Here is a 23,792-nt window from a genome sequence, read left to right as displayed (position 1 = left end):
CCCGTCCCCGCTGCGCAGCTGGGGATGGGGCACAGCCCCAGGCCGGGGGTACAGCAGGGGCCGCAGTGCGGACAGCGCCGTGGGGCTCAGCGAGAGCTGCGGGCTGCGGTAAAGCGGGGATAGCGCGGGGTGGTGGGGCTGTGGGATGGGCAGTGGGGTGGAGAGGGGGCGTGGAACGGGCACGGGGAACGGCACGGGATGTGGCACAGCGCATCCCTCCCTCGCAGCCCTCCCGTTACTCCATCCCCGCACGGCCGCGGAGCGCGGCACGGCCCGGCCCGGCCCGGCTCCTCCCCGCGGGGCGGTTCGGGGCTGGCCGGGGCGGTTCGAGGCGGGCACGGCCTCCGGGAGCTGATATAAGGCATCGCGACCGGAGCTCCCCGCTCTCCCCGCGCCCGCGCCCGGCTCCGCCCGCCCGCCCCGCACCCCGCGCCGCCGCCCATGGTGCTGCCCGGCCCGGCCGGCATGGCCCGCTCCGAGGAGGTGCACCGCCTCACCGAGAATGTCTACAAGGTGGGTCCGCAACAGGTGCCCGGCGCCGCGTCTCGCCGCTCCCCTGTTCCTGGAGTTCTTTCGGTGCTTGAATTTCCCCTCCCCGGGACGCGCGGGGGCAGAGCGGGCAGAGCGGGCGGAGGCGCCGCCGGGGCCGCCCCTGGGATGTGCCCGGATCCCCGGAGCGAGGGGCACCCCCGAGCCTTTCCCGGGCACCCCCAGCCTTCCCCGGGCACCCCCTGCCTTCCCCGGGCACCCCCAGGCCTGCCGGGGGGGAGCAGCGGGGGGATGCCCGGTCCCGGGGTGCGCAGCGCTGTCCCCGCATCACCCCGGAGCTGCTCCGCCACGAGCCACCAGAGCTCTGCCCAGCCCCTGCAGTTGGGGGATCTCTCCGTTTTGTCTTTCCTGCTTTGCTCCCGGTGTCCTGAGAAAATGCAACAATTTATGGGGTTTAATTTCCTCCCCAAGAAAGCGGTTTCTGCTCTCTTGGGTCCTGAGACCAAGACTAATAAAACTGCTGGAGCCTAACGTGTAACGCAGGATGTCGTTTGTTAAACTGGGAAGCTTGCACGATTTCCTGTGATTTAAGGGCTTTGGATTGAGTTACCTGGGAGCACAGAGCAGGAAAGAAAGAAAAAAAAAAAAAAAAAAATAGAAGAATGTAGTACAAAAAGTACCGGGGCAGTGAAGTTCTGAAGTCTTGCTTTTGGAGATTCTGGGCTGTAACAGCTGTTCAGGCAGAGCTGAAATCTTGGCTACTCTGAATCTTGGTGACATTTTGCTGTGGTCTCTGGGGCTCCCTCCCACCCTGCCAGGCAGCTCACGTCGTGCAGCTGGTTTGGGGCAGAGCTGGCACCGAGGGTGTTGCCGGTGCTTGTGCGCTGGCACTGCCGGGCCCGGAGCTGCCTGGGCAAACAGGGCGAGAGCTGCTGGGGACAGGGGCTGGGAGCAGCCCCAGCCGTGACTCAGTTGTTGTTTGAGGTGCGTAGTCCTCGAAGCACGGGGCTAATGACGGGTTTGGGGAGCAGGTCACCGTCTCCCCGGGCACGGCCCTTGGGGAGCGCGGGGCGGTTCGTGCCGTCCCAACACGTGCGCTCCAGTGGGGCCCAGCCCCACCAGAAATGAGGGGCGAGTGCTGGCCGGGCTCTCCCGTGGCTGGAGCTGAGCCCTGGGCCCGGAGCCAGGCTCCATCGGCGCCTCCCTGACCCGCGGGCTCGGGGTGCCCTGGCCCCTAGAGCCAGCCGTGGGCTTGGGAGGAGAACACAGCTCTCCATCAGTTAGTGACCATCTCTGCTTCTGGATGCCAGTGGGAGCAGCCAGGGGCCGGGAATGGGATGGTGGAGCTGCTGAAGATCTCATGGGTTCACCCAAAAGCAGTGGCTCGGCGCTGGGAGCTGGGGAGGATGGTCCTGACTGCGGTTGTGTTCCCTGTGGGGAGCAGAGGCTCCTCTGAAGCCAACGAGGCTTTTCTTGGCCTCTGGAGATGTGTGGCACGTGGTGCCCGCCAGAACCCGCCGTGTCCCCGTTCCATCGAGGACTTCAGGCACCCCTGAGCCCAGCGGGACAGCTGGGGGCTCGGGGACCGGGGTCTTCTGCATCTCCTCAAGCTCTGGAATCTTTGTATCCAAAACCAGTCCCAGCGCTTCAATCCCCCTTACCCGGGGATTTTTTTTTGGCCTGTGCAGGAGCCTGAGCGCTGCCATGGGCAGGAGGAGACACCCCCGGGAGGGGACGATGTCCCCGAGCCCGTGGGGGCCCAGCCCGGGGGTCTGAGCCTCTCTTTGCCTCCCCCGTGGCCCGGCTGGAGCGGGAGCAGCAGCTCCCCACGGCAGGCGCCCGCTCCGGCTTTCCCGAGGCGTTCTGCTCGGGAAGCCCATTGTCATGGTTTTCCAGAAGCAGCGCTCACCCTCGGAGTGACTGTGCTAATGAGCTGCTGGAGGAGCTGTCAGCCGCCCCCGAGCCGATGCTGCCACTACAGGCAGCTGCCTACACACGGGGAGTAATTACAGAGGGAGACGGAGGCTGCTGGCACCTTCCGCCAACGTAATCCCACCTTTCCCGGTGCTGATTCACTCCGGGACCCCGGCGTAGCGGCACAGCTGCCGGGCTGGGCTCTGCCGAGAGCCCCGGGCCGAGGATGGGCAGATCCCTCCCCGCTCATCCCTTGCTCCGGATTGTCTTTTTGCAGAAAGCGGGGACTGGCAATTCCTCCTTCCCCCGAAGACAGATCTGTCTCCTCCTGCCAGATGAGATTATTGCCGTTTGCAGCCCAACCTCCATTTCATTTTAAAGCCATTTTTTCATGCGGAAGATGGGTTCGCAGCGGTGTGCGAGTAGCTCGGCGTTTGAAGAGGTGTTTGCCTAACAACACCCCGAGCTCGGAGCTGAATTGTGCAGAGACGTGGACAGAATTCCTGAGGAATTCCAGAATTCCTGAGGAATTCCAGAATTCCTGAGGGTCCTTTGCTCCCTGTCAGCTGCAGGAGATGTTCCTGTGCTACCACAACCTCTGCTCCTCATGCCCAGCTCCAGAGGGATGGGAGCGATTCCTGCTCGAGTGGTTCAGGGGGGAAGCTGTGGCTGCTTTGGTGGCTTTGGCAGCGGAGGGATGATGTGTGTGGCGGAGGAGGGAGCGGGCACCCGTGGCACCCCAAATGCCACGTCCTGTGCTCCCAGCCGTGGGACAGCGGGGGCTCTGAGCACGCCAGGGATCGCCGGCCCCGCGGCTCTGCTCCATCCCCTGCCGGCCTGGCACAGCATCCCTGGCTCCTGGAGATGGGACAGCTGCAGACATGTCCCATCTCCAGGAGCTGGGGAGCCGCTGTCCCCCAGCGCTGCCACAGCTGCTCCCGGGGGCTGCTCTGCCCTCGGGGGCTGCCTGTGCCCAGCCTGCCCCTGCTGAAGGTTTCAGAGCTGTGCTCGTGTTGCCCCTCGGTGCCACAGCTCTGGGGAGGGGGCTGGGGACCCTCGTGGCTCCTCGGTGGAGATGCCAGCCCCGAGGACTCGAGGGTGGCCGTGCCTTGCAGGGGGGAGTGCTGCTGGGTTCAGACCCTGCGGTGCTGGGGTGCTCCGTGCCCCGTGTGGATCCTCATCCCAATCCCCTTCAAACCCAGACCCCAACACAAAGATGTTCAGAGCTCCTGCCCTGAGACTTGGGTCCTCTCGTCCCTTGCTGTGACAGCCAGGAGAAACTAAATGCTTTTAGATGGGGACTGTTTTTTCCCCTGATTTTGCCAGCTGGGCTCTTTCTTGACAGAAACTTGGCTCTTGAAACCCCCAGGGCTGCTCCTGATGGCGCCGGGCAGGACAAGCTGTGATGGAGGAGGCAGTGCTGGGCTTTGCTGGGCATTAAATATTGATGGGGACATGATGAAGGTGCTCCTGGAGCAGGGCTGACCCATTTAGACACAAAACTTCCTTGGAGCTGAGCTGCTTCTGCAGTGAGGCAGCGGCAGGGGACGGTCCCCTGGTGCTGCCCCTCCATCCACGGTCACCCAGGGAAGCCCAGGCCCCTGGGCAGTGTCAGACCTGCAGGGAGCCACAAAATCCTTCAGAAGGTTGGAAAAGGCCTCTGAGACCACTGGATCCAACCATTCCCTCAGCACTGCCAAGGCCACTGAGCCACGTCCCCAGGTGCCACATCCCTGTTTGAGCCCTTCCAGGGACGTGCTCAGGGCTTGTGCAGGACCTGCCTGAGCCAGGAGGAGCCTGAGCCACGTCCAATCCCAGCTTGAGTTGGACTTAAACCTGGGATTTAGGAGCTGGACTTCCATGATCCTTGTGGGCTCCTTCCACGCTCAGGATATTTTATTCTTTTCCATGATTCTAAACTTTTCCTTGTGGGCTTGGAGCATCCTGGCTGTAGCTGGAGTGGGCTCAGAGGGGAGAAAAGGGAACTTGTTTCTGTTGCCTCTTCCCCCAGCAAACGGAGCAGGGCCGTGTCCTGGAGACCTTGTGCTTTGCATTAGTTTCATTTTTGGCAGCTGAATAAAGCCGTGCCAATCCCGGAGAGCTGAGTGGTATTACCCAGGGAATTCAGCACAGTGGAACAAAGCAAAGCCCTTTCAACCCTTGGCTGCCAGGTTTTGTGTCTGTGTTTTTCTGAACTCTGCCCAGGCAGCCCATGGAAGGCAAACAACTTGTGGGTGCTGCTGAGGGGGCAAAATCTGGGGAGGATGAGATTTGCTTTCATTGCCACAGTGCTACTGAATATTTGCTGGTGTCCTGCAAACCTGGATTCAGCTCTCCCGTGGGGGACAGCCCTGCCAGAGCCCCTCGTCCCCCCACGGAGGGGGATGAGCCCTGTGCTGGCAGGGGAGCAGCTCCAGCACACCCCTGCCTGTGGGGCTGATGCTGCTGAGCCATTCCATGGCACAAATCTGTTCATTTCCCACCTTTGTCCTTGGGGCTCTGGGGCTCTCACCTGGAGGGGGTGTGAAGGCTCTGGAGCCACCTTCCCTTCCCACCCCAGGAGTGAGAGGAAGGCTTGGAAAAGGCTATTTTTATCTCTGGAGTGAGGAGCCCTTTTCACCGCTCTCATCCTGCCAGGCTGTTTTTGTTGGAGGCTCCAGACAATGTTTTAAAAACACTCACTTTCAGCAAACTTCCTCCTGGGGGTTGGTGAATTTTATTTGGCCGGCACAGAGTCACCTCCCCGCTCCTTCGGCCGCTCCGTGAGACCCTTGGGGGGCTTTTATCTCTTTATTTGTTGCTTTAAAACCTCTCCTGTGGATCAGTGGGGAGCAGGACCTGCCCTGAGCAGTGCCAGGGCTGGGCTGTGCTTTGATTCCCTCTGGTTTGGGTAAGATGTGCTGAATTCCGGACTCTGCTTTGTCTGGGGATCCTGTTCCATCATTAATTCCCTCGGTTTCGTGCTCGGGACCGTGTGTTTACACGGGCACTGCTGAGAAAATCACACTATTTACATATCCCTGTGCACATCCACGTACACAAACACCGCTCTGAACCTGCAAACCGCCGAAAAATCTCCTCCCTGCAGAAATCCTGCCAACATTTCTGCTGCTTAAACAGTGCTCAGCCTCGGAGCGCTCGGGCTGAGCCGGTGGAGCTGCAGCAGGGGATCTGCCAGAGCTGGGGACGTGTCCCTGTCCCTGTGGGGTAGCCCAGGGAGATTTTGGGCTGGAGTTAAACGTGATGTGGGCAGGATGGAGCAATCCTCGCCAGTGGTAATTAACTCCTGTGCAATTGTCTCCTACACGCTGCACAACACCTGGCTTGTTGCTACAGGTTCATTTTCTCCTTTCACTGAGCACATCCAGCAAACTGCTCTGAGCTGCCCCAAAACACCTTCCAGGGGCCCTGCCTCGCTGGCCCCCAGCTGTAATTAGCGGGACAGCTCCTCATTAGCCTGGTCAGTCATCTTCTGCCCTTGGCAGCTGTGGCTGGTGCTGTGAGGAGCTGCTGGGGACAGGCCCTGGGGACACTGCAGCCACCCTCAGCCCGCTGCTCCCAGCAGCCAGGAAGGATTAACAGCATTTCTCCTGAAATAGCAGCACTGGGGTGATGCCAGCCCTCTGAGGGGTGCAGATCCTGCCCAGAGGAACCCAAAAAGGGCTGTCTGCAGCCAAGAGGGCTCTGGCTGAGCCCTGCACACGTGGGGAGAAAATTCAGCTGTCAGACTCAAGGGCCGGGCAGCAGGAACCGGGATAAAAATGCCTCAGGCAGAAAATGAGCTTTATAGTGTTCGGGCAGCCTCAGATGAGGTGACAGATGCTTAATCAGCTTATTCCCCGTAAGTGTCTGCCTGTCTTCCCTCCCTGCCCGGGTGGGACTCTGCCGGCAGCCCGGGGTGCAGAGCCCCCATCCCACAGCAATGGCCTTGGTGCATCCCTGCTCGGGGCTGTAGGGGCTCTGAGCTCCGCTCTCAGGTGGCACCTTGGGTGTCCCCAGGTGGGGCAGGGCACTGGGAGCAGCCCTGGGCTGGCACTGGGCTCATTCTGGGGGGATCCTGGAGAGTGGAGGCTGTGCCTGTCCCAGGGCTGGACCCCGGTCGGTGTCGGGGTGAGGGCCTGGCAGGGGGGGCTGTGCCTGCGGGGCCAAGCACACAAAGAGCCCTTCTTCCTCTCCCTGATCCGATTATTCCTTCCCCCATGTGAGCCGAGGGCGTTGGAGCGAGGCAGGGAGAGCTCAGGCCCGTGGTCACCCCAGCTCTGGGCAGGGGGGCAGTGCCCCCACTGCTACCCAGGGGCAGCTCCTGGCACAGCTCAGGGGCTGCTGGGGGCTCTGCTGGCCTCATTCCTGGCTGGAATTCTGCTCTCCAGCCCTTCCTGCCTGTCTGGGCTGGGCTGGGCCGCTGCTGCTCTCCGTGGCCATCCTGGGAGCAGGACATCCCCTGCCACCGCTCTTGGGGCACCTCCCTGCTTGGTCCGAGGGCTGGTGCTGCCCCAAACATCCCCTCGCAGCTGCAGTTATGGTTGTTTTTGCCATAGCTGGTAATTTTCTGGTTGGGGCACTCACTTTCCCCTCCTGGAGAAGCAGAGCCCCCTCGTTCTGTCCCTCGTGTGCTCAAACCCAGCTTGGTCCTCCCCAGCTGGGGATGAGGGAGGATCCTGGGGCATCTTCCAGGGAGCTGGGGGGATTTTTTTGCTTTGTCTTTGTCGAGCACAGAGCTGTTCACTCCACCTCCCACCATCCCTGCTAACCCCAACGCTGTTCTCTTCCCTTTAGACCATCATGGAGCAGTTCAATCCCAGCCTCAGGAATTTCATTTCTATGGGGAAGACCTATGAAAAAGCCTTAGCAAGTAAGTGACACTGGGGCTGCCAGGCTGGGGAAAGCTGGAAAATCTTTGGTTTTTGTTGGAAATCTTGGGGGTTTTGTTGAAAAGGAAGGAGCTGGGAGGACAATCCTTGGGCCTCGCTGGGATGTGCAAGGCCGTGGACGTGGGAGAGATCCCAGGGAGAAAATGTTGGGAAGCAGCAGGATAACAAAACACATCCCCAAGCAGTTCATCTTTAAATGCTTGTTTAAAATATTGAGAATTGAGATTTTAAGTTCTGCTTAAAGAGGTGTTATTGAAATGTTTAAATTGCCCAGAAGAATGAAGAGAAGGGAAAAGCCTCAAAGCCTCGATGGCAGCTCTTGATTGGGAATGCAGGGTCCTATTGGGAGCCATTAGGAAGGTGCAGATTTAAGTGATCAGAAGGAAGCTAGGAATTTATTAAACCCCAAAATGGATTATTTTGACTTCAATTTGCTTTGTGCACTGCCTGGGCCCTCCTCAGCTGGGTTTTAAGGAGGTTTAAGCTTTGCTCAACCCAGAGCTGTGTTTTTCCAGGGAGGGCTCTGCTCCCTTCAGAGCTGCACGGGTCTCCTGGATTTTATTTTTGAATAAAATGTGAATATTCCCGTGGGGGAGAGTCTGTCATCATCTTCAGCCAGCAGGGGAAAAACACTTTGGTGTCTCCTGTCCCAAAGTGCTGGGATTTGGGACCGGAGCTTTGGGAAGGGTCTCTGCTCCCTCTCCTGCCTGCAGCACCATTTCTGTCCCTCACGTCAGGTGAGGCTCCTGGCTGTTTCCATCAGGATTTTTAATCCCTCCCCCTGTTCCCAGGTGCCCCGGACACAGCGTCCTGCCAGCGCTGGGCACTGGTTTAAACTGGGATTTAATGGCTCAGCCGGCCGTGACGGGGATGTGCCCGTCCTGCTCGGGGGCTGTGGACTCTGATCCCAGGGACAGGGCAAGGGGCACCCTCATGGCCAGAGGCTTCCCAGCAATTCCTGGGGCTGCCAGCACAGTGGGGCTCATGGTTTGGGGGTGCTATTCCCTGCTGCTTCCCTCCTGGCAGCAGGGAAGGGAGCAGAGGTCTGACAGGGAGAGGAGCTGCTTCCCCTTGGGATTGTGTTTTTAATTTATTCTCCTGAAACCTCCTCCCTTTAAGTCAGCTGCAGTTACCTGGGAGCTGGATCTGTCCATCCCCTGTCCCACCAAGCGTGCCTGGGATGAGCACTGGGATCTCTGGGCTTTTCCCACAGCCCTGCTGTGAAAACACCGTGCAGCCAAGGATCTTCCTGTAACTTTTTAACTTGGCTTGGAGCATCCTTCCCCTCGGATGGCCGAGCTGGGGGCAGCTGGAGGAAGGGCAGAGCCCAGGAGGCAGAGCAGAGGCAGCATTGGAAGGCTGGGGCTGTACAGCGTGTTCTGTGATTAGAGGAAACCCCCTGCTTATCTGATTAGAGTCAAGTGCGTAGCTGGAATGTCAACAAACAAGGCTGAACTATAATGAAAGTCTGTGATATTCAATTATTCCGCAGCGATTTCTCCGAGCAGCATTAGCAGCCTGATGCTTGCACTGCAATGAAAACCACCCCAGTCCTGCACGTACCTTTTTTAATCCTAAATTACCCTGTAATCTCACTGCTCCAGCTTTCTTCCCTCGCTTTTCCTCTGTTTGTTGTGTGGTCTCTCCCCGTGGGTTAAGCCCTTGAGGTAATACCTGTTTTAGTGTCTAGGATCTCCTCAGTGCCCCAGAAGTTCTAACAGCCATTAAGGAGAACATAACCTCTATTTTTTGGTGCTTTTTAGGCATGACATACGCAGCAAAAGGGTACTTTGATGCTCTGGTGAAGATGGGAGAGTTGGCCAGTGAAAGCCAGGGATCGAAAGAATTGGGTAAGTCCCCAGTTTGCTGCTAAAACGGAGCTGCAGGTTCCCAGGCCAGGAACAAAACAGAGCTTTGGGGCTGCTGGGGAGAACAAGCTCAGTGTGGAGCTGATCCTGCCTTGTCCCACTGGCAGCAGTGTCTGTACTTGCTGTTAATGCAGTTTGGGAGAGCCCCTGATGCCCTCAGTGGCAGGGCTTTGGCTCCTGGTGATTTTGGAGAGCAGTCTGTGGTGGTTTTTTCTCACTTGGTGAAGAAGAAGCAGCAGATTTGGCCAGGGAGCTGGGGCTGAGCTGCCCCTGGGGCTGCACTGGGGCTGTGCTGGGGCTGCACTGGGGCTGCACTGGGGCTGCACTGGGGCTGCGCTGGGGCTGCACTGGGGCTGTGCTGGGGCTGCGCTGGGGCTGCACTGGGGCTGCACTGGGGCTGTGCTGGGGCTGCACTGGGGCTGTGCTGGGGCTGTGCTGGGGCTGCACTGGGGCTGCACTGGGGCTCCACTGGGGCTGCACTGGGGCTGCACTGGGGCTGTGCTGGGGGTGTCCCCCTGTGCTGGGGCTGCACTGGGGCTGTGCTGGGGGTGTCCCCCTGTGCTGGGGCTGCACTGGGGCTGTGCTGGGGCTGCACTGGGGCTGTGCTGGGGCTGCACTGGGGCTGCACTGGGGCTGCACTGGGGCTGTGCTGGGGGTGTCCCCCTGTGCTGGGATGGTGCTCTGGGCAGCTCTGCCCTGCTGGAGCCTCCCTGTGCCCAGGCCCTTGTGTTTGCCCAATCGATGTGGAACGTCACGAGCTGTGGCTGCTGCCTCCTTCCCCTTTCTCACACTCATTTCCCTGGTAAATCCTTCGGGAGCTGCTTTTCCAGTCTCCCCATTGCCCAGACATCCTCCTGTGTCCGTCCTCCTCACAGCCGTGGGTCGAGGTGACCGCCCCAGTGTCCCCCATGGTCTGAGGTGACCGTCCCAGTGTCCCCCATGGTCTGAGGTGACCCTCCCAATGTCCCTCATGGTTTGAGGTGACCCTCCCAATGTCCCCCATGGTCTGAGGTGACCGTCCCAATGTCCCCCCATGGTTTGAGGTGACTCTCTCAGTGTCCCCCCATGGTTTGAGGTGACCCTCTCAGTGTCCCCCATGGTTTGAGGTGGCTCTCCTAGTGTCCCCCATGGTTTGAGGTGACCCTCCCAATGTCCCCCCATGGTTTGAGGTGACCCTCCCAGCTCCCCCTGGATGCTGCACCTTGTTGAGGCTCTCAAGAAGTGAGATTTGCCTTGGTCTCGTGTCTGTGCAGTCCCAGGTGAACCCCTCCTCCTCATCCTCCTCCTCCTCCTCCTCCTCCCACTCCTCCTCCTCCTCCCCCTCCATCCCTCCCGCAGCTCTGGCTCAGCGGCGATGGCAAAGTGCTCATTAAAGCATCTCTCCGGGGCAGGCAATTAACAGAGAGGTTGAGCTGAAAGGGCTCTAAAGGCTGGAGGAGTCGGGGAGCAGCCCCTGGGCTCCGGGTTTGGTGTCAGACCCCGCTCCCCCCAGCCCTGCTGCTGCCTCGGAATTGTGCTGGGAAAGCAGTAAGTGTCTATGGAAACCGAGTCGTGGATTAAAGCTGCCTGCAGCAATCTGCTCGTGTTTAATAAATAAAACAAAGAGCTCTGTGTGCTGCGAGGGCTGGCAGGGAGCTGCCGCTGCCTCTCTGGGGCTCAGGGGCTCCCCAGCTCTGCCTCCTGCAAGGGACCTTTGGGGCAGAGGGCAGGAGCTTGGGGACCCCCACTGCAGACCTGGATTTGGGGACTTCTGGCCTTGGTTCCTCGCCGAAGGACAAGGTCTCGATGTCCTTGTGTGGAGCTGTGTGTGGCTCGAGTATTCTGGGGTTGAAAAGGTTTCCAAATCAGTGCTCCTTCCCCTCCTGGTGTGGACACATCCCAGGGAGGCTCCTCAGCCTCGTGCTCTGCTGATCCTGCTGATATTTGCTGTGGCAGCTGCTCTGGGCAGGAGAAAGTTGAGATAAAATTTCTGGCTGCAGCTCAGTGGAGCTGATAACAGCTGGGACACAGCCCCCACCCAGCAGATGTGCAAACAGGGGCTGGCAGCTCCTCTGGGTCCAGGCTGCCCAAGGTGCAGCTTTTCCTGGGAACTCCTTTTGCCTCATCGCTCCCTGGGCTGGGAACGCCGACAGCGCCGGGAAGGGGCTCGGGGTTGTTTCATAGGGTCACAGACTGGTTTGGGCTGGAAGGGACCCTAAAGCCACCCAGAGCCACCCCAGCCATGGCAGGGACACCTCCCACTGTCCCAGGGTGCTCCGAGCCCCGTCCAGCCTGGCCTTGGGCACTGCCAGGGATCCAGGGGAATTCATTTTAGAGCAGCCAACAGGAATTCTCCCAGTGCTGCTTCCATGAATGTCGTGCCCCCAGCTCCCTCCCTGGGTGGGATTTTCTTCCATGAGTTTGTAGGGAAAACTGCTTCAAGATGGCAGCCAGGACCGTGGGATGCTGTGGAACTGCAGCTCATGTTCCCTGCAATGATGGACAAAAATCTGGGATAAATGTTTTCCCCCAGCCCCTCTCTTTGCTGTCCGGGTGTCCCAGCCCAGCCCTGCGCTGCCGCAGGTTTGTCTCGTGGGACACGGAGCCCTCTGAGCGCTGCTCTGGGCTCAGCTCCTGCCTGTGGGGCTGCTTAAGCACTGTGCATTTTTCCTAAATTCCCCATCAGATTTTAGGAACTGTGTGCAGACGGGATAATCCCGCGTGGGAATGGAAAAGTGGCGATAATAAGGATAACAACGCACCCGAGCTGTAATCGGCTCTGGGGGCTGAGTTTTCAGGTGCAGGTGTCTGGTGGGGCCTGTCTGAACCCCACTGCCGAGCTTTGGGGCGTGCAGAACGGGGCTTTGGGGTGTTGTTAACCCCAGGGGTGCTCTGAGCTCCTCAGGGTGGAGCTGGCACTGTCCCAGCGCAGCACAAGGGTCGCTTTGCTCTGTGCATTCCCTGCTGGCATTTGGGATCAGGTCTGTACCCACAGGTGCCCTTGAGAGAGGCTCCCGGGGCTGTTCCTCACCCCTCGGTGCTTGTGGCAGTGTCTTTAGGGAAGCTAAGCTGCTCTGAGGGGAACAGGGATGGTTTGTAGCCCCTTCCAAGAAGCTCCAGCCTCATGCATGAGTCCTCAGGTGACTTTGGTCCTTGTCCAGCTCCTGCCTGGGTCCCTTGGATGCTGCTCAAAATGTCATTTCTTTTGTCCTTCTTGAAAACTGGGCCATGACAAAGTCAAGGAAAGGGGTTTTCTCCTCCTGGTGAGCAGAGCTGGAGTCATTTCCCCGGGAGGCTGGGGCAGGAAGCAGCTGCAGGGCTGCAGGTGGATTTTGCTCAGCGCTTGTTTCTGGGAGCTCCCTGAAGCTGCTCTGGGTGCCACTCCAGGCTGTGAAAGGGCAGCAATTGCTCAACTGTTGTTGAGCTGAAAGGAGCCCCTGGCACATCATTTTTATTTCCACAATAAAATCAGGATGTGGCACCTTCGTGGCTTGGATGAGATTTTACACCTCAGCCGGTTCCACTACCCCAGCCTGCTCCAAGCCCTGGTCTTGGACACTTCCAGGGATCCAGGGGCATCCCTGGCTTCAGGCTCTGTCCCCTGCAGCTCTGGGTCTGTCCCAGCTGCCGGTGACCCCGAGGCTTTGTGCTGCAGGAGCTCCTGTGGGAGCAGGGATGGATCTGTTCATGGTTGCTTTGGGCAGCAGCGAGGTGCGGGCACGGATCCCACGATGTGGAGCCCCGAGGGGGATCAGGGACTGCTGGAGCTGCTGCTGCCCACTGGGAACCGCTCAGGCCACACACAGACCTCCAGGAAATGTTTTCCTGTGATTTGTGGCAGTGTCCCTGCAGTGGGGGTGAGCTCCTGCCTGCGAGCCGAGATCTTTGTGGCGATCCCTTAAATTCGGCCTCAGCAATTCGCTGACGCCTTGTGGGTGCCGGCTTTGTGCTGCTGGAAGGAGGGAGGCTGCAGGAGTGGGCTTGCCGAGGGTGCAGAGACACGAGACAATCCTCTCAAAGCCTTCTGCTGCCTCAGGACGGGGCTTTTCCGCTGCCTCCATCCCTGCCACGAGGAGCAGGCGGCCGGGGCTCCTTCTCCCCAGCCTGTGGTGGTGGTGGTGGTGGTGGAGGGCTGTAAATGAGCATCTGTGAGGAGCAGGTGGCCTGGCTGGGGCTCCCAGCGTGTGGCAGATGTGTGAAACGTCTGGGTGTCACCTTCCCTGGCGATGGGGACAGCTTCAGGATTCCCACCTGCCGTGTGCCTGGGAAGGATCCTGCAGGGATGCTCCCTCCTTCTGGGGGGATGGAGGGGCCCTGTGTGTGTCCACGGGCTGGTTCCTGCCCCCATCAGCACTGGGGGAGCTTGGCAGGTTCGAGGAGGGGTTTTGTGTGGCCAGCTCCAGGTGCTGGAGGTGTTTGCTGCCCGTCTGGAGCTGCCAGCGTGGCGGAGGGATGGGGTCTGGGGGCCAGGCTGGGCACCGAGGGCTGTTCAATGAACCAGTGCCACCAGTATGGCTCCTGCCACTGCCCTGGGGCTCACTGGGCTGTGCATCCTGCTGCAGATCCGGGACTGAGCCCCATCCAGGGCTCTGGGGGGCACAGAACATCCCAGACTCCGATGGTGATCCCTGCTGAAAGGAACAATGACAACTGCCCAGCCCTGGAGCCAGGTCCCAGGAGCTGGGAACCCAAGCCCCAGGGTGCCTTGGGAAGCTCCTGCTTTTCCCTTGACCTGGTCTCTCGATAAATAAATAAATGGAAAGGAATAAAAGATGCCTTCAGCCGTGCCAGGCGGGGCTGGAGCAGCGCTGATGAATTATCAGCACATCGCCCAGTCCTCCGGGGCTGGCACAAGTGAAACCCTTGTGGAGGGAGAGGAAAGGGATGAGTCAGCGAGGAGAAGCTGATTGTTTCCCCACACTCGTCTCCTTCCCACTGCACACGGATCTCAGCAGTGCCTCCTGGCTGGGCTGGGAGAGCTCCCCGGCCCTGGGGAGCTGCTCTGGGCCGGGGCTGCGAGCCTGGGGCAGACTCTGCTGCTCGGGGGGAAGAGAAAAAGAAGTTGCAGAAGTTTTCAGTGGGATTGTTGAGGCTGGAAAAGCCCTCAGGATCAGAGAGCCCTGCCATGACCCCGGCCCACCATTAAACTGCCACCTCTGCCTGCACTGGGTTTGCCTTAAATCTGTCTGGCTGAGAGCTTCAGCTCAGCTCTGCTGTGTGAGCTGGGTTATTGCTGGCTGGGTTTAGGGGATGTGCCCGAGCCCTGAGCCCAGAGGCTGCTGGGGGGAGAGGGTCCCCTGGGCCCTGGCCACCATCTCCTGCTGCCCTTGCAGGGCAGCCTGGGCTGCTCCAGCCCTGCACACGTTCATTCATTAATGCATTTGGTATTTTTATTAGAAATGGCCCCTATCCTGTTTTAGAGGGGAGTCAAAAAATAACCCTTGAGCCTCTGAGAACTGCAAAGCGACCCCCTGAGAGCTGGGTCCCCACCGCCTCCCCCTCTGGAGGGGCAGTGGCTCCCGTGCTGCCAGCAGGGATGGCAGGGATGTGGAACAACCTGTTCGCCTGTTGTGGGCTGGGTGTGGAAGGGAAGGGCCCACAATAGCTGCTGTAGTTCCTCTGGCAGAGCGATACTGTGAGTCAGCAGCTCCTCCTCCCGGGTCCCCGCAGCCTGCGGGGAGCCCCGGCTCTGCCTCCTGCCCTCCCCGCCTGTGTTTGTAGCTCTGGCTGCAGCTGGGATGCTTCACCCGGCCGTTCTTCACCTGGAGCAGGTGTGTTTTGGCAGCTCGGTGCTCCTGAGCTCCTGTCCTGCCGCACAAAGGGAGTTCAGGCTTTTATTTACAAATCCCTGCGGCAGCTGGTGCAGAACGGCCCTGGCGTGGGTGGCAGTGCTGCTGCCAGGGCGTGTGCCCAGCTCCGTGGGGTGGTCCCCTCGGGATTTCACACTGGAAACCCTGGCACAGAGCCACAGGATCTTTGCCAAGGCGAATTTTTGGGGCGTTTAGGCTTTGCAGCTACCGTGGTATCCCTTGGTCACGGCTGAGCCTCATCCCTGCAGCTCTGGGATGGCTTTGGGGTGAGATGTGTGCCACAGCCTCTCCTGGGCTGCGTTTTTTGGGGAGCAGCCGATGCCCTGCAGCTCTGGGATGGCTTTGGGGTGAGATGTGTGCCACAGCCTCTCCTGGGCTGTGTTTTTTGGGGAGCAGTCGATGCCCTGCAGCTCCGGGGTGCCAGAGGTGCTCTGTGGGAATTCACACCCTGCTGCTTTTAGGGGATTTAGATCAAATCCTGTCCCCCAGGCTTCCCAGAGCTTGGAGCTGGTTCTCTGGGGGCAGCTGGGCAGGAGTGGAGCTGCCTTCCTGTGCTGGGCTGGGCTGGGCTGGGCTGGGCTGGGCTGGGCTGGGCAGGGCTGGGCTGGGCTGGGCTGGGCTGGGTTGGGCTGGGCTGTGCTGGGCTGGGCTGGGCTGGGCTGGCCTGGCCTGGCCTGGGCTGGGCTGGGCTGGGCTGGGCTGGGCTGGGCTGGGCTGGGCTGGGGGGACACAGCCAGGCTGTGCTGTGGGGAAAGCTCCGTGTGCTGCTGCTCTGAGGTGGGGCTGGAGCGTGGGGAGCCGAGGGGGTGGCGGTGCAGGAGCAAGTGGAACCCAAAGATGGATATCAGCTCTGAGAGACGCACCACGAGCCGCTGGGAACGGCCCAGTGCCCGGGAGAGGAACGTGGGAGGGGGGCAGAGCCCTCTTGTCCCAAAGCAGGGGTACCAGGGCTGGATTTGGGGACATGGGTGTTACTCCTGGGTGCCCCAGTCCCTGCTCTGGGCTGGCTCAGGAGCTCTGTGACAGCGGGCAGAGTCCCCAGCCAGCGCTGCCACACGGGAAGGGAGAGGGACAGGGGCTGGTGCAGGCTTTGGGAATGATGAGAGATCCACCCTTGCACCGATACCCCCTGACAGAGCCATGGGGACTCGGGCAATTCCCAGCACTGAGCCCAGGCAGGAGCGATTGCCCAGCCTGGAGCTCCCTGCTCGTGTGAGGTGGCCGGGCATGAGGGTTCTGCACCCCGAGACCCGGCTGGAAAAGCCACGGCACGCAGGGCTGAGGAGGAAATCATCTTCCTCACGGGGAAGGAGCAGAGCTGCAGCCCGGCTGTCTGCTCACCCCTCACTGCAGGGCACAGGGGGAGCACAGGGGACACAGGGGGGGACACAGGGGACACAGGAGGAGCACAGGGGACACAGGAGGAGCACAGGGGACACAGGGGGGGACACAGGGGACACAGGGAGAGCACAGGAGGATGAAGGTGCTGCTATGAACGGGGCCAGGAGAGCAGCTCCTCTGTAAAAGGCCTCCAGTGCTGCAGGTGTTGACACCCCCATGGGTCCCCATGGGCCTGGGGACATGGGGGGACAGGCTGGGGCTGGCCCTGGGGCTGGCCTGGGAGAGGCTCCCACTCGTTCCCTTGCCCCAGTGAGATGCTGCCTTTTCATCTGCAAACGGCTCCACAGAGGTTGGGAGCCTCTTGGGAAGCTACAACCTGCCGTGCTGGGAGGGAAAGCTTCCAAACTCAGCCCTGAAAAGTGCTGACAGAGCTGGGCTGTCCCCATGGTGTGCTCTGATCCACAGACAGGGCTCTTGGCACTGGCTCCAAAAGATGCTCCTGTGTGTGTGTGCCTGGCTGCAGCCACGCTGAGCACAGCCCTTCCTCCAGGAACAGCGCTGGGTGTGGGCTGCAGCCCTGCTCCAAGACAGAAAAATGGAAGGAAGTGGCAGAACAGAGCTGGGATTCCTTGGCTGCAGTGGGGATCCCAGGGCTCAGCCCCGTGTTCTGTGAGCTGCTCCGAGTGCCAGGGCTGTGTGTCCCTGTGCTGGGCCTGGGGAGCAAGGGCTGCCCTGGGGCTGGGGTCCTGCTGCTGCTCATCCTTGTTCCCTTCCTGCCTCACGAGGTTACCTGTGTGAGTGGCTCAGGTGAGCGTTGGCTCATTGCAGCTCCCCAAAGGTGGGCACGGGGGGACTGCAGGAGCCTGTCCCAGCCCTGGGGTGTCCCCGAGCTCGGTGCCTCAAACCCTCCCTGTCGTGTCTCTGCAGGGGATGTGCTCTTCCAGATGGCAGAGGTGCACAGGCAGATCCAGAACCAGCTGGAGGAGATGGTGAGTGCCCAGCCTGCCGTGCCGGGGTCCCTGTGGGTGGAAAATGCTCTTCTGTGCCTTGTCCGGATGACACCAGCCCCTCTGCCGTGGATTTGCTAAGCTCTAAAGGGTCTGCACTGCTTGGGCATCCTCTTCAGCCCTGCTGGGCTCTCTCTGAGCGTGTCCCTCGCTGCTCTCAGCCTGTGCAGCCCTGCTCTGGTGCCCTCCCCGGTGCCATCTGCTGCTCCCCAGGCGGGCTCTGCCATTCCTCCCCAAGCACTTTGTGTTTTCTTCCTCCCTGCAGCTCAAGTCCTTCCACAACGAGCTCCTGACGCAGCTGGAGCAGAAGGTGGAGCTGGACTCCCGGTACCTGAGTGTGAGTTACGTGTGTGTGAGTCTGGCACAACCCCGGGTTCAGGGCTCCCTGGCTGTCCCCCATCACCTGCTCCCTGCTGGGGATGTCACCTGTCCCTGCTCCCAGACGGGTCCCCGGTGTCACCCACGCACAGGACAGCCCCGGGTTTTGGGAATCCCGCTTTCCCAGGGGCTCTGCTTGTTTCTGTCCCCCAGCCAAAGCTCAGAACTCTCTCCTGTCACATCCAGGCTGCGCTGAAGAAGTACCAGACAGAGCAGAGGAGCAAGGGGGACTCCCTGGACAAGTGCCAGGCAGAGCTGAAGAAACTTCGCAAGAAGAGCCAGGGCAGCAAGAACCCGCAGAAATACTCGGACAAGGAGCTGCAGGTAGGAGCCCGGGCTGGGACACAGAGAGTGCTGACCCTGCTCCATCCTGCCTTGGGAACAGCCCCAGTGGATGGGTCATTCCTGCCTGTGGAACACCAGGAAGGTGTTTTCTTGTGTATTTTCTGTGCTGGGAGGTGCTGGGGCAGGGCTGGAAGTGCTGGGACAGGGCTGGAAGTGCTGGGACAGGGCTGGAAGTGCTGGGACAGGGCTGGAGCAGGGCTGGAAGTGCTGGGACAGGGCTGGGAGGTGCCAGCACACTCCTCAGTGTCCAGCCCGCTGTGCTGGGGGCTCTGCTGTGCTCAGCCTAAACCATTTCTGAGCGTGGTGTCCCCACAAGTCCCGGCACTGAAATTGCTGCTGAGTGAGAAGAGCCCTGTCAGGCCCGAGCCCAGCGTGGGGAACACGGGGATCAGAGCCCTGTCACCCCTCCTGCAGGAGCTGGGACAGCAGAAGGGAACTGCTGCCAGAGGCAGCCCTGTGCTGCCAGGCCCGGGGCAGGGATCCCACAGCAGCAGGAGGAGGAGGAGGAGGAGGAGGAGGAGGAGGAGGAGGAAGGAATCCACCCCAGCTGGGTGGGCTGAGCTCCTGCTGTGGTGTGGCAGGGATGGGGCAGCCCTGTCAGCACAGCTCTGCGGGCAGGGAAACAGGATCAGACGCTCATTCCCTTTAATCTTTCAGCAGTAAAAGTATTTAGGAAGTGCTTATCTCCGAAAAAGCCTTATGATGGCTTTGGAGCTTACAGAGCTATGAGACCCTTCCAACTCTGATATTCTGTGATTCCTCTGTGTGCCTGCTCTGCTGCGCTCGGCGGGGGCTGCCTTTGCCTCAGATCTCAACACAAAGCTGAAATTGCTGAATGCAGCCAAGAGGGCACTTCCCCTCTCTTCTCTGCTGAACAGAGCTGCTGTTTCCTCAGCAGAAAAAAAGGCTTTGGGGCCACTCCTGGACACTGCTTTCACCTCTGCCTGGGCACTGGAGACAGGGGGATTGCAGCAAGCAGGGTCTGGAGCTGTGTGGGTGTTGGTGCTGGCCTGAGGAGAGAGCCTTGTTCAGGCCTTTGGGGAGCTGAAACTGGGCTTTGGGGAGCTGAAATCAGGTTTGAGAGGATCAGGAGCACCTACAGAGCTCGTGGGGCTTTGCTTTCCTCAGCCTGGTTAAAGCAGAGCCACTGGTTTGTTGAGCTGGCCCAAAGCCACCCCTGTGGCCACCTGCCAAACCTCTGGTGGTCTCCTCGGAGCTGCTGAAGCACCTGGGGAGGGTTTTGGGATGCTGATGGCTGGTGCCTGGGGACCACAGACCCATCAGCCAGGGCTGCCTGGAGTCTCCTAATGGGCTGTGGCTGCTTCCTTCTCTCCTCGTGGGAGAAGCTGCTGTTGATGGAAGTGTCACCTCCTTGGAGGCAGCAATAACATCTCACTCTTCTGAAGGCTCGTGCCCGTGCAGCTGCTGGAGCAGCCGCCAGCCGGGAGTCTGATGCTCTGTCATCATCTTCCTTCATATTTAATGCTCTGGGAAGCAGAACTGCTCCTTTCTGCCTCTTCACCACTTGTGGAGTGACCACATCCTGTCATCACCTGCCAGGAGCTGGGTGGCTGAGACACGTGGTGGCAGCAGCAGGACTGTCCTGCAGGGACCTGTGGGTTTATGTAACATTTGTCAGAGTGAGAGCAGGTCTGGGGCTGCCCAGGCTCTGGTTTTGGCAGAGGACAGCCCTTGTCTGGGCGAGGGCACCAGCGTGGCTGTGTTTCCACACTGCTAAATCAATCAGAGAGCCCAGTTTAACATCTCACCTGTTTAATTCAGCTGTTCCCACCTTAATAAAGCAGAACTAAATCCTGGAGCTGAGCAGGAACTGCACACAGCAGTGGCTGGGGAGCAGGGGGTTGAGGGGGTGTGATGCAGGAGGCTTCCCTCATTGCACGGACAGAGCTGGGCCAGCCTCGTCTGCAGGTCCCACCTCACCTGGCCGCTGTCTCGTGCTGGTTTTGTGGAGTTTTCCAGACGAGTGCTGCAGCATGAAGTGGCTGAGGAGTTGAGACACCTCGTGGTGTGCGGCCCAGACGACTCACGTGGCTCTAAACCAGCTCCAAGTGGCAGCAGGCTGCAGGAGTGACGTGCCAGCTCCCAAGCCCTGTCTGTCGTGGTCAGCACGCTGTGGCTGGGGGTTGTTGCTGCTGAGTGTCACACTAAGCCAGGCTTTGATTCCTTATGAATCAGTCCCGAGCTGCTGCTCCACACCAGGAGTGAGGGCTGAGAGCCTCACGTGCTTCATCTTCCCCGTGGAGTGACTGAGATGGGGCTTGACCCGTGCTGAAAACCGGGAGAACAAACCAATTCCGTTCACTTCACATCTCTGATGAAGAAGAATGAAAACAATATTAAGATTAAGCAATCAGCAAGGAAGCTCAAGTGCTGTAATTCCATTAAAGGCTGGTTGTGATCAGGCCGTGAAATCAAGGTCACGATGGGTTTGGGGCCTGGATTGAATCAGCAGCTCAGCAATGAAGTTATGTTGGTTCAAAGTATTTATCAAATCATATTAGCGCTGTAAGCAATTGGATTTCTGCATCGGGCTGAGACAAAACTGGCTGTAATTCAGCCTAAACAGCAATGCTGGGGCTGGCTGCTTGTCCTGAAAGGCTGTGCCTGACCCAGGTGACAATGGGTGACCCTGGGTGGGCAGTGGGGGCCGAGCTCTGCCTTCACCCTCCCCTGCTCCCATGGGAATGTTCTGAGCATTAAACACCACTGTGCCAAATGACCTGTGGGGTTTTATAGACTTTTGTCATTGAAACCTCATTTGGGTATTCCCATCAGGAGAAATAATTTTAGGTGTAGGTCGTCAGGAAGCTCCCAATGACACGGAGCTCGCACAAACCAGGTTAGGAGGTTTGTGTGAAAGTCAAACAGGGGAGGACTCAAAGCTCAGCGGCTCCAGGTGACTCTCTCCAGGTTTGACTGGGATTTAGGCTGAGGGAGGACGTGCCCAAACCAGCAAGGGAAGAGGAGCCCCTTTCAGTATCTAAAGAGGCTCCAAGAGAGCTGGAGAGGGACTTTGGGCAAGGTCTGCAGTGCCAGGACAGGGGAATGGCTTCCCACTGCCAGAGGGCATGGTTAGGTGGGATATTGGGGAGAAATCCTTCCCTGTGAGGGGGTGAGGCCCTGGCACAGGGTGCCCAGAGGAGCTGTGGCTGCCCCTGGATCCCTGGAAGTGTTCCTGGAAGTGCCTGTGCAGCTCAGGGCTGTGAAATCCGTGCCTGGAGCTGCTGCTCTGGGGTGTTGTGTATTGAGGGAACGTTCCAGGCAGGAGAACGGGAAGCGCCTGCAGAGCCGGCTGGAGCCAGCGCTCCTGCTGCTCTGCTCTCTGGGTTTTATGTAACAGCACATGTGTGCAGCAGGGCAGGTCTGGGGCTGCTGCAGATGTGACCCTAACGAGGGGAGACAGCCCTTCCCGGGGGAGGAAGGCAGCCTGGCATCCCTGGAGTGCGTGGGCTCTCGGGGTTGGCTCCCCAGGATCCGCTCTGCCTTTCCCATCGCCTCGGATAACCATCAGTGCCCCAGCATCCCCACACAGCCCTGGCTGGAGCCAGAGCAGGGCAGCACATCAGGGGCCAGGGCCTCCCCTTGTCCCAGTGCTGGGCAGGGCAGGGCGAGGCTGTGCCCTCCCTGGGGCTCTGCTGGGCCACTGCTTCCAGGGCTTTGCAGGGTCAGTGTCCCACACAAGGTGAGCAGCAGTGGCCATCCCTTGCTGTGGGGCTGTTGTTTGATTTGCCATAGTACAGGAGAGCCTGGCTCAGGGCTCATCCCGAGCTCTGCTCTCCTTCCCGGCTCTGCAAGAGCCTCGGATATCCCCGGGCCGGGACCCAGCATCGCCAGCCTCGGTGACACACTTGGGTGCTGTGTGGGGCTGCAGGGCCGGGAGGGGACACTGCCTCCCCCAGGGCTGCTCCAGGGTCTGCCAGCTGCCTCGCAAGGAGCAATTTCTGGGAATGAGGAAAAGCTGTTGGGGCTGAGGGTCCCTGGCTGCTTGCTCCGCTCATTTTGCCTCTGTGGGGTTCCAGCAGGTTTGCCTTGAGTCTGTTCAGATGCTCTTTCCCTGCTAATCAACCTAACTCCTTTTTTATCTTATCCCATTTCCAGCTATTCTCCCTCGTGGCTGCCTAAACAAACCCTCCCTTCTCTCCGTGTTTACTCCTTCCAGGTATTTCAGCATCGACCAGCACAGTCCTCTCTCTCCCCTGACCTTTCCTTTCTCTTTCCCCACTGCTCTGTGCCGCTGGTCCTCAGCAGCCCCTGCTTGGGATGGAGCTGGAGCTGGCACAGCCGCTCTGCTCTGCATCCCTCGTGGTGCTGGACAGAAGTGTGCCTGCCACCTGCTCCCCTTGGCTTTCTGGTCCCCAAAAGTGCTGGCTGTGCTGCGACCCCAAGGCAGCTCCTGCCTGCTGGGGATCCCCTCTGTTCCCTGGGGCTTGGCTCAGCCCGGTCAGTGCCAAACACACCAAGGAGGGCCCGTGGTGATGGTTTCTGTGGTGCTCAGCGCTGCCCTTGGCTCGTGTTGCCCGTGTTTGCACGTTCCTGGCTGGGCTGGAAGCTTTGAGCTCATTTCCCAGCGAGGCCGTGGTTATCAAAGGCTGGAGCTCGGAGCTGCCCCACCTGCGCTGACAGCAGCGTGTGCTCCACACAACTCGGGGCTTGACATTTCTCAGCTGCTCTTTGATCTCCTCCCTCCCTGAGCTGTCCCCGTGGGGCTGGGGAGGTGGCAGGGCTGTGTGCCCTGGCTTTCTGTGCGGGCTGACAGTGGCTGCTCGAGCTGGCACTTGGCAGCAGCTCCTTCCCTTTTCATCTGCTCGTGTTCCTAATTCTCCATCTGACCCGGGGGGGACTGCCCTTGGCTCTGGAGCGGGGACTGGCTCCAGCAGCGCTCGTGTGCCCGGCTCTGGGGGGTCCTGGCTGAGCCCCCACAGCCGGGGGTGCCCCAGGAGCCCCGGCTGTGCCAGCCCAGCCCCTGGCACCATCCTGTGCCAAAGCCTGTGCCCGGCGCCGCCGCACGCTGACACTGCTAATTAGGTCAGCGGCTCCCGGTGAAATGGAAGTGGATGCAGCAGGAGGGGGGGGTGGCACGGGGGAGTTATTTGAGGCCTCTCCAACCTAGAAACCCAGAAAAGATTTTCTGGAGCTGTTGGGTGGCTCTGGGGTGTGTGCTCTGGCTTCAGGCGCGACCACCACCCTGCCTGCCTCCCTGCCTGCTCCCAGCACAAACAGGGTTTCTTTCTCCTCCTTCAAACTGGGAGTTTTATTTAGATGATTCTTAAAATGTGAATCTGAAGCTGACAACTTCGATCAAAGTCTCAGTTTACAATGCAGGGCTTGAGCAGTTTGTGCTTGTCAGTGGGGTCTTGGGGAAGCTGCTGAGCCTGGCAGGGAAGCACCTTCCCCCAGCCCTTACTTGGGTCATGCCAAGCTGAGAAAAGTGTTTGGCTGTGGTTCAGAGCGTGGGGTGGCTGAGATTTCCCCCATTTCTGGGAAATGGAGACGCGAGCAGCAGCCCTGGGGTCCTGGTGGGCACCTGGCTGCAGGTGAAGCCTCACTCCTGGGTGAGGCAGAGCTCCTCCTCGGAGTGTAGTCCCCAGATCTTACTCCACGCTTTGTGTGTTACTTTTCCCCCGTGCATCTGGCATATTTAAGAGGCTTTTTTATTTAAATTTGCCTTTCTGGGCGTTATCTGAAAGCCCACTGTCATTCTGAGCAAACCCAAACTAAAAACCACCTCGTGAACAAGGAGTGTCGCTCGCCATTTTGTGATGGAATAAC

At 59.8% G+C, this 23,792-nt stretch overlaps 1 protein-coding gene across 10 annotated transcripts in view; it reads left to right on the top strand.

Moving 5' to 3' along the window:
• The first annotated feature begins 318 nt into the window (after window positions 1-318).
• BAIAP2 (BAR/IMD domain containing adaptor protein 2) overlaps window positions 319-23,792 on the top strand; it is a 39,082-nt gene continuing 15,608 nt past the window's right edge. For 6 of the 10 annotated variants that reach the window (XM_086856987.1, XM_086856989.1, XM_086856982.1 and 3 more), the window contains exons 1-6: window positions 389-513; window positions 7,180-7,255; window positions 9,038-9,124; window positions 17,200-17,261; window positions 17,545-17,616; window positions 17,844-17,981. In XM_086856987.1, the coding sequence (XP_086713113.1) occupies window positions 442-513; window positions 7,180-7,255; window positions 9,038-9,124; window positions 17,200-17,261; window positions 17,545-17,616; window positions 17,844-17,981 (507 nt within the window). In that variant the 5' untranslated portion in view covers window positions 389-441. Of the gene's footprint in view, window positions 514-7,179; window positions 7,256-9,037; window positions 9,125-17,199; window positions 17,262-17,544; window positions 17,617-17,843; window positions 17,982-23,792 lie in introns of all 10 variants that reach the window. The other 4 variants (XM_086856983.1, XM_086856986.1, XM_086856979.1 and 1 more) reach the window with 1 other exon arrangement.

The sequence above is a fragment of the Cyanistes caeruleus genome, chromosome 19 (genome assembly GCF_971803275.1).
Source record: "Cyanistes caeruleus chromosome 19, bCyaCae1.hap1.1, whole genome shotgun sequence".
Taxonomy (NCBI): domain Eukaryota; kingdom Metazoa; phylum Chordata; class Aves; order Passeriformes; family Paridae; genus Cyanistes; species Cyanistes caeruleus.
This window is presented reverse-complemented; position numbering and strand designations above follow the sequence as displayed.